This window comes from Semicossyphus pulcher, unplaced genomic scaffold, assembly GCF_022749685.1.
Source record: "Semicossyphus pulcher isolate SPU_LCO1_2020_fin unplaced genomic scaffold, fSemPul1.0.p SCAF_6, whole genome shotgun sequence".
Lineage (NCBI taxonomy): Eukaryota > Metazoa > Chordata > Actinopteri > Labriformes > Labridae > Semicossyphus > Semicossyphus pulcher.
In genome coordinates, this window is record NW_027211737.1 from 5,969,563 (window position 1) to 5,979,651 (window position 10,089).

Genomic DNA, 10,089 nt, shown 5'->3' on the forward strand with positions numbered 1-10,089 from the left:
AGCCGTGACAAACCTCTGCTATTCCATCTGCCTGGCTGAAGAATATCTCCAAGAACAATGTGCTGTAAAAATGCCGAGTGCTGACGTAAAGAAAGGCTAAACTCAGGAGTTACGGACATCTTAAATCCATTAGCGTCAGTTGATAAGGTCATGGCACTTTGGTAATGAAAAGACACGGCTTGAGGGGGAAGGGGAGGAAGGAGCTTTATAGCAGAGGACTTACCAGCCCGTCACAGTTGTTAATGGCAACCGCGGCCCCGGGGACGTCTGTGATGTCACCGATAAAGGTGCAGTCCGTCTTTAGTAGCTCACGCCGCAGTATCCTCTCCGCTCCGGTGGTGGATTCAGTCTGGTTGGCACCTGAACTGAAATCGTCCTCGGTGCTGTTGCTGACATTCCCAAAGCCTTGGACCTCATCATGCCACTCCACCATGGCACCGGGGGCCACCAGCCGGTTGTTCGGGCGCAGGCGGAGGTGGAACTCCTTCCCGAAGGCGGAGATGTTGAAGAAAAGTTTCTGCTCATTTTCACCAGAAGGAAACACCTCCCTCTTGACGCGCTGCTTGTGAGTGGCGGAGAGCAGGTGTGACAGGTAGTGTCCATGTGAGTCGGTGCTGAAGGGAGTGACCAGGCCGTATTCCTTCAGCCGGCTCCTCAGCTGGCCTGGAAAACAAGGAAGCAGGAAGTAGGAAAAGAGGTTGAGGTTGTGTCTTTAAAACCTAATGATTTATAGTTACATTAACCAAAGACAAGGCAGAAAATCTCATGCTGGAATTTTGCCCAAAGCTCCCTTTACTTTTCACATCAAACAGACCCAGCAATAAAAACACGAAATAAAGTAGTTTCACATTAAAAATCAGTGTCTCATGTCAGGAGGGGCTGCGAGCTGAGCTACCACTAGCTTATCAGTAGGTGCTCAGGTTGTTTTTATCTGTGAGGTCTCCTAGTAGTGGGCTGGAGATGGAAAACTCTGATAAACCTGAGTCTTACATGTTAAACATAAGACTTATAGGCTGATAAAAAAGGCCAACATTCACAGCTGTGTAGGCAATCCAAAGGCCAAATCTGATTCAGCTGACAAATTCTGAGTCCGGTTCAGCCTCATTAGCATCAAATGATAAAATGTCAGTTTGCGTCAGGCAGGATTAGGATTGTACAAGGATGGAAGTTTATCAAGATAGCAAAAGTTTCTCCCCGCCTGAAACATAGTTAATTCATAGATTTAGCACAATGCTACCCACTTTGAAGTATTCTACCTTGAATCTCAGCTTGCATGTATTTGATTGGCCAGTTCAATGGATGTTTGAAAGCAAAAGTTAAGCTATGACAACAAGTTTTGTCTGATGACCCTGCATTTCTTACGTTGTGCCAATCCACTGGTCTCTCAAAGGAACGAGGAGGCAGAGATGTATAAGTGCTATTAAAGGTCGATGCTCGGCCTTTTTCTCCTTTACAGAATTTCTGCTGAAAGACTAATCAACACTGCCAATGTCTCTGTGAAGCCATGAAACTTTATAATACAACTGCAGGCTGAAGAGAGCACAGAGGAGAAGAACAAACCTTCCTCCCAGAAGTTCTTGATGTGTCACATTTAACACCTAACTTAAAAAATACATAAACTGGATGTCAAGCGGGGTACACACTACAAGACCCCCCCCCCTTTCCGACAACAGTAAGCAAAGTCCTGATTTTTCGATGGTTCTAAAGATGATCTTGCCAGATGTTCCTGTGGTGTGAGGGATGTAAAGAGTGATTTTACTACCCCCGATCTGCATCTCAAAGGTCGGGAATATTGTGAATTAGATGATAATGTGTAACAATATTTTTCTTGACTAAAATAGGCAGTGAGATTTCAGGGTTTCACTTGGAGCATTCATTTTACATTTTAAGGGTTCAAACTGAGTTGAGTCTCCACTAAAGACTGTGAAAAAGAATTTGTAGACTATGATTCTATCTAAAGCAGGAAAGATTCCCCCCTTCTGACAATCATTAGCAAAGTCCCGAGTTTTTCGATGGCTCTAAAGATGCTCTTGCCTGACGTTCCTGTGGTGTGAGGGATGTTAAAGTCGAGGTGAAATGAAGAATGTCATTTTAATCCTTTTAGATCACATCCCCGGTAATATTGCGCATCTATTTGACAATTTAGGCAAAAAAACCAAACAAACAGAAAATCCATTTCTTCGTATTCTTATATCAAAATCTGATCATTTTTTTCTTCTGGTAAAACTAAATTTCACTCGTGCTTACGTAAGTTAGCACCAAACAATTTCAACCAATCAATCTGCAACATTTAGCCGCAGAGCACCAAGAACGCTCAGTCAGTTAGCTAGCTACTGCGCTGTGGAGAACGTCTGTCTACGCCCACTTCTCAACGATCAAATCAAATCCCTCTGATATGTCCCGCCTGTACGTCCTGTTTCACTCGGAAATAAGTCACGATACGGAAGCTAGATACTCTCGAAATGTCCTTTCAGCTCGACTTTAAGAGTGATTTTACTTCCCCCAATTTGCTTGGAAGGCCGTCCTGACCACACTGATTTCAAATATTAAACATGTCCAGTATTTACGATCCGTTATCCTGTTGCGTGGGGGGGAACCCCGATGACAGCCGAGCACGTGGTCTGTGGATCGTCACGTGGAACGAAACAATAGCCAATGGGGAAGCAAGCTGAAGAAGGAAGCACAACAACTGCAGCCATGGGTAGCATAAAGTAACATGTACAGCCCATGGTCACGCCGTCTCCACCGCTTCATCCACAGTCACAGCCATGTTTGTTTACTCTAAGTCACGTTTGACCGTAAGATTTGCGAGATTTCAGTTGTGAGAGTCGGACTCTGGTTGTTGGTGAATGGAATCTGTGAGTGTGTGGTGTGCCGGTTTGGTGTAATCGTTGCCCTCCACACACTATAGGAGCAAAACTGTTCAATCTATGATTATATATCTTCATGTGTGGGCTCTCTCACATTTTCAGCATCTAAGATTTGAAAAATCTTTTGGTGTGGGCCAGGCGTTAGTCAGCATCATCCTTACATGTTGCTTCATTTCCCCTCAACCCTTGTTCATTGGATTATTTGTGGTCAGCTCAGTTGTACCAGGAAATCTGTTGGCCTCGAAACACTCGGTTTAAAAGGAAATTTCCACCCAAGCTTGGTTTGCTTTTCCAAATGCGTTCGATGGCCGACACATTCAAAGATTTCTGGTTGGTTTTGGTCGGAAAAAATGCAACATAAATACTGAAACCGTGCAATTATCTTGTAGGATTTGACTAGAAGACATTCAAACAGGTGTCAATGCTGAAACTCAAATTACACGTGTGAGGAAATTACACACTTTGGTAATCACAGAGCTACAGGGCACGCTCTGGACAAATGTGATGTAAAGGAACATGCATTTGACAAGCTAATATACAGCAAATGTTATGATGATGCTGATGCATTAACCTGTGAGGGATAAAAGCAGCTCATCACACTGACTTTGTGAAGTTTGTACAGATAAAAAAGTGTACAGCAGTTTTTATCAGACCTCTGAAACCAGAGACATGCCTGCAGATCACTGTGGATGTAACTGTGAGGTATTCCTACAAAAAGCCCTTTGAAGTTTTTGCATGTTCACAACCAGTTAACTTCTCTGCACACATGAATGACTAAGAGTTAGTTGTTTGATAGCGATACATGAAAAGGTTAAGCTTGAACATGTGCAAGTTTGGATAAAGTTTGACATACTCTCCCCAAAGTCCTTAGAGTCGTTGTGACAAAACCCTGAAGGGATAAAAAGTTAAAGAAGGAGGAAGAAGTCAAAGAGGAGCGGAGAATTACCTCTTTTCATTAGTGAGTATTTGAAGACGAGGTTTACGCTGCTTAATCCTCAAGAGCCTCGTCTTATCTCAAGAGTCACTTCTCCCTCTCACAAGAAGAAAAGAGCAGATTTCTTCGTGCGACGACTTCATTCAGACTTTATAAGCAGGTACGTTTTAACCTTTTCTAAAGCCCCAGACAACTTGTATATAAATTATACGTCTGCATAATATTGAGTATTGCAGATAATATATGTAACAATCCAAGTAAAACTGCTAAAGTTATTAATAATGTTGAAAATTGGTGATTTTTATAGCTGTATTATTCACAGAGAAGCAATGCACACATTTAAACTTTATATTGTCTGCATTTTTTTTGCAACTGACATTGAATGCATGAACATTTAGGCCAAATCTCAATAAAGATGTTTTAATTGTTGTTGTTAAAGTCGGCCATTGCTGCACCTAAATTCACTGAAAAGCCATGCATGCACGTAAAACAGTCCAGTTAATGTGACTGATTTTGGTCACCTTAACTCTTACGTCCTCTCTGAGTTGTTATAAAACTCTGCTTACAAAACTGAAACTTACTACAGCTGCTGCCTCACATTAAATGTACTTAGTAGTACACTACATATTGGGTACGTAGTGGTACATACAGCGCTTCTGAGGTGCGTTGGTGTTGAGTTGATCAGTTCTGTAGCACAGTCTTACATTAGAAGCGTAGCTCTGTTTTGTGAAGAGCTAAGTGCGTGAGAGTGGGGTGGTAGAGCAAGTGAGAGAGAACGTTAGTGTGTGTGCATGAGTTATGTGAAGCGTCAGGGACCAGAGCAGCGGAAGAGCAGAGAAAAGAGTGATCAGTAGCTGTTTAAACAACAGAACTCATGTACAGTTTAGGCTGTGTTTGTGCATATTAAAGCCTACGACTCCTCAAGACTCAAGCCGCGCTCCCGTGTTTTTTCTGCTGGTGTATTAAAGTGAAGCTAGCTACAGCTCCGGCCCTAGAGCAGAACAATAAGCTTCCCCTGTGCTTTCTGACTACGGACGGGACGCTGAAGCAGGAAAGGTTAACAACGGCTCGGCTCGTTAGTTTCTTCCATTGGTTTGTAGCAGGCGGCGTATTATCGCCATCTGTTGGAATACAAGGGACACTACTTTAAACGTGATGCATTCTGGGACTCTGGACAGCAGATTACTCATCTGTTCGTGGGAAAGCGTGCTTCAATTATGAATCGCATCATTACAGTTCGAACTGTTAATATTTCACCAGGTTCAAACGATATATCGAATGCCGATTGAAAAGTGACAGCCCTATCACGTTGGGTTTAAAGGTTAAAAACATCCTGATTGGTGACATCACAGCCTCCACCTTAGCCCCACCCATGCCCAACCACAACAAATACAGAAATCTCTAGTTTGCAATTACAATCTGACAAAGTTCGATCTTCTTCATAGTGTTTTCATGTAAAAAGTAGTCTCAGTCTTTACAGGACGGCCCGAGCAAATGAAATGACATGAGAGCAGAGTTAGGAAAGATACTCTGCCTAAAAATCTCAGTAATGATGATTTTTGAATGAGCATATTCATAAAATGTGAACATTTATAGAGAACATGACATTTAAAAAGACATTAAAACCCTCTGTTGGCAGAGCCATGTGGGAGATATGCTGCTCTGAGCTGCAGATATTGAACTGTGGATTGGATTCAGTTTATTTTACAAAAACAAAACAGCCAACAAGTACATTATGTCTCTGTGGCTTTATACAATAAATGACGAGCTAGAAAAGTCAGAAGTTTGGAGGTTTACAAAGTCACACTTTTACTGCAACGCTGCTCTCAAAAGGTACTAACGCGTAAATTATAAAATACAGATACACTGCGAGGCCAAACACGTCCGTTATTGTCACCAAACCATAAATACAAGTTTGCACTTACAGTACCTCTCATTCTCTGAGTCTGTTTAAAATGATGCATTCTGTCAAAGTGAAAGGAGGTCAGGAAGGTTTACACAGAAGATTTTTCTCTGCATCGACGTTGATGGTAACAAAAGTCAACTGAAGCCGCAGGCAGAAGGCGTTTTGAGGAGGAGGATGATAAAAGAGACGAGGGGAATGAAACAGACCATCACTACAACTCAAAGTTCTGTACGTCTATTTCCCAGAGCACGATGCCTGAGAAGGTGTTAGACGTTCATGTGAATCAACCCCATCCCTAATATACAACCTTTGACACCATCGACAGAGACAGGGATGGTCAAATGGAGTATTTTCTAATTCCTTTGGGTATTTCTAATACAACTACCAACACAGCTAAAAGGTCTTGGAGATCCAAAGTGTAAAGGTCTTCTTCTTTGGTGACAAGTTTTGTGGACATTACTTTCCCTAAACTGGATCAGAACGTCCGTTTTTATTTAGCATTTTGGGGTTATTTTCTGCAGTTTATCATCATCTTCATTGGCAGTTAAATTGTGTATTTTGTTTTCTGAAAGATTGGAGCTTTATTCAGGGAGAATTTGCAGTAGATGTTTACTGTGCTGCTCCATTATCTATCCCGCTTATCCTGTTATCCTGTCCCGCTTATCCATAGCTTCACACCATGTCAGATGGTTTGTCAGTGGTAGTTATTGAACAAAGAAGAAGGAAACTCTGATGATGAAATGCGATCTCGCTGTGTTATTATTAAGCTACATGTCACCAAGTCGCCAAAAGGCAGAAATTAACTTCTGAATTGAAATGATGACTGACACATGGAGACAGACAACCTTTCACGCTCACACCTACAGGCAATTTTAGAGTCACCAGTGAACCTAAAGAGCATGTCTTTGGACTGTGGGAGGAAGCCGGAGTACCCGGAGGGAAGCCGAACCAGGGTTCGAACCTTCTAGCTGTGGGGCGACAGCGCTAACCCCTTTGCGTCAATTGCACAATACATCTGGGATGATATATAGATGTAATAAGTTTCAAAATACCTGAGAAGACAGGGTGATGGCCTCAGTAATTCTGGTTGTCAAGGCGATACAACAGTCAGAGATACAGGGTGATGTATACTCAGGGGTGCAACAGACAGAAACAACATTTAAAAGTGATTCTCTCTCTCTCTCAAAAAGTCTGATTAGTATAAAGAATGTCAGATTATCTTTTCATGACTCCAGAATTTTTGTCTCACCCAAGAGGAACTGCAAATACCAGAACATCGGTGAATAGGTCAAGTCCTCGTTAATCATCTGTACAAACCACTTAGGAACTAAATCTTTATTCGTAGATTTGGTTCTAGCTTGAGGCCTGCAGACGTGTGCAAGAGGAAACATCGAAGGTTATTTTTAAGAGACAGGACACAGAACGGGAGAAATAACTGCTTTACGAGGCTGATAATGGAGAAGCCGGGCTCACGGTGGCACACTAGAGGCTACAAAGGATCACAGAACATCCTGCCCGCCCTGACTGACAGCTGTCACTTCTCTGTGTGAGGGCCCTCCAAGGTGTTCAGGAGATAACAGCGGGTGTAAAAGGATCCTACGTGGACACTGTTGCAGCTCACTTGTTTCTTAACCTCACAATGGATAACAGATGTGCAGGATTCACAAGTGGAATTTTCTTTCCTGTATAACAAAGCCCTTGAAGCAGTTCGCTCATGTAATATAAGTGTGTGTGTGTGTGTGTGTGTGTGTGTGTGTGTGTTGGTGAAGGACTTTGTGTGTGTGTGAGGGGAGCTGTGGGGTGGTAGGAGGGTAAATGGGGGTGGGAGGTGTATTACAGAGCTCCTCACACACAGACTGCCCTCCCACTTTGATCTCAGTGCATGAAGGGTGAGTTTTTATCAGTGAGGAGGAAAATCTCATACTTTCTCTCAACTTTGTATAAACTAGACTACAACAAATAAATAAATGAAGCAGTACTTACCCTCTCTATCTACTTCACCAGCCTGCAAGAGGGAGGGGAAAGAAAGCTCGTTAAATGCGTATACAAGCCAGGAGGAAATCAGGATAGTCTGAGATGTCCAGCAGCAGTTTACAGCAGGCTGAGCTGCTTGTAAAAAATTAACAAAAATGCCTCTATTTTACTTCATGTCTTATGTAACACGCGTGTGCAGTGTCAACATGGATTTCACAGAGGAAGCAGTGTGCGCATTTACAGAAAAAACGTGAAAGTTTGAGACACTTAAACCTGTCGCTGCGTCGGGAAACTTCACTTTTCCGCTTTCACATCTGCACGTATTTAAAATTAACGGGGTTTTATTTTGAAAGGCAAAGCTAAATCGCACATTTTAGATTGAAATAAAGCAACAGTGGAGCAGCAGAGGCACTTACCTTGTCAGCTGAAGTCAACACAAATCCTACAAGTAGTAACGCTAGTGACAGGACAGCCATCACGAGTTTCTAAGTGATAAAACTTTTATCCAAACGGCAAATTAAAAATAAAAAAAGGGAAAAATCGGGAAAACTTTCTACGCAGGCGTGACCCGGCTCATTCAAAAAGTTTGTCAAAGTGGATGTGCGGACTTTAGTTAAAAAGAAAAACACATAAAAGTAGTTAAAAGTTTCATTAGAAGAGGAGTGAGGCGAGTTGCGACACTTTGTCAGTCAGGCTCAGTGTTTGTCTGTTGACTGAGTTTCTAGAAAGTTTTGGAGGAGTTAGTAGGACATCCCCTCTGCCGCTGGCCGGACAGAGCTGCAGTGTGGAGCTCGTGCAACCTGGCACTTGGCTCCCCTGGCTAATAAACGCCAAGACCAGCCTAGTGTGACGTCACGCCGCCTTTTCCTCCTCCAGAATGAACACATGGAGGGACAGAGGAGGAGGAGGAGGAACCCCACCTCCTTAAACTCATCCCAGGACAGGACCAGCAGAGATAGAAGCCTCAATATCCATGTAAAATATGTGAAAACGTTATTTTAACTGCAAAATCATACAAAAGAAGTTGTGTAAAGTAGATATTCACTAAATACTGTACAATTTAAGTGCAATTTTGAGGGTACTTAATGTTCTGCTACTGTATACCTCTATATTTCAGAGGGAAATATTTGAATGGGAGCAGTCCTACCTGAATGTTCAAATAAGTTGAGTACAAAATGTAATCGATGTTATAGATCAAGATATTCACAAGCCTCCAAGCCAGATGTGATGTACTAACCCACTCTAAAGGCAGTTGTTGAATATGTCACATAAATATAATAATCTATACATATGAATATGGACACAAGTTTCCCTATCTTGTGTGTCAGTCAGCACAAATCTCAGAGTATAATTCGAACCTTTGATACAGAAGCTTTAGGAAGTTTTGTGACGGAGTATAAAGAGCAGCAAAGTCCTCCAGAGTGGCGGTCGGGGGTTAAGGATGAGGTCAACATACAGGCCGTTCATCCAGGACATCAAGTTTGAATGATTTAGCTGACGTGAGTTAGGTTGCATACATGCGGAAGCCCTAAGCTGACATGCATCCATACATCATATTTACTCTGTTTTCCTGTAATAACGAGTCATTTGCAGTTGTTTTCTGGAGATAACAAAGCTGCACCACCAGATCATCCTAACTCCAATCCTCAGAAAGCACAAAACAAACATAGAAACAGGCTTAACTGACCTCATTTCAGGCAGACAACTCACATTGTTACAGTTTGAAATGTTTATTGCAGCAGCAGAACATAGCTTGTGTTTGGTGGCTCCGACCTCATCTCTCCTCGCAGATTTATTTTACATGCAGAAATTGAGGAGTGATGAGATCGTATCTTAAACCCCCTATTCCGTTAGTTGTTGACATTTTGTGTTATATTTTCATTGTGTTATATTTAGTACTAATCCTTATTTGCAAGACCACCAACGTGGTTTGTACAAGTTTAACAGTGCATGGCGATTATTCCATGACACCTCAACCCTGCAAACTAATACCGAAACTAAGTAGAATATCTGTCAATCTGATTGTTTCGGATGTTAATACTTCATTCAATTCACTGTCAAAGCCTCCTTTGATGCCAAATGTTTTGAGTTGTTTCTCCTTATATATAGCGAGCTTGTGCCCCCCTATCACGGGTTATTGCCTTTATTTGTGAGCAGTTCAACCAGATTTTTATTCTCAGATTGCTTCATTTGATGGGTTTTAGGTGCCTAAAGAGGAAAGTATTCAATGTGTTACAAGTAAATGCAAACAGATGTAAAGATAATTAAGTGTGGTTTATTTTTATTTCTTCCTTGGTGAGGTCCTGAACACTGCAGGTTAATACTGATAGAAGTGCATTAATAATTACAGTGCCTACCCTTCCTCATCTGAACACATGGTGGGACAGGAGAACCAGGAGAGGCAC

The 10,089-nt window shown here is 42.1% G+C and overlaps 1 protein-coding gene across 1 annotated transcript in view; it reads right to left on the bottom strand.

Moving 5' to 3' along the window:
• Positions 1-8,228, bottom strand: part of adamts3 (ADAM metallopeptidase with thrombospondin type 1 motif, 3) — a 174,456-nt gene extending 166,228 nt beyond the window's left edge. The window contains exons 1-3 of the mRNA XM_069683065.1: positions 8,101-8,228; positions 7,694-7,715; positions 224-663 (exon numbers count right to left, since the gene is read on the bottom strand). Coding sequence (XP_069539166.1) covers positions 224-663; positions 7,694-7,715; positions 8,101-8,160 — 522 coding nt within the window. The 5' untranslated portion in view covers positions 8,161-8,228. The remainder of the gene's footprint in view (positions 1-223; positions 664-7,693; positions 7,716-8,100) is intronic.
• Between the last annotated feature and the right edge of the window lie 1,861 nt (positions 8,229-10,089).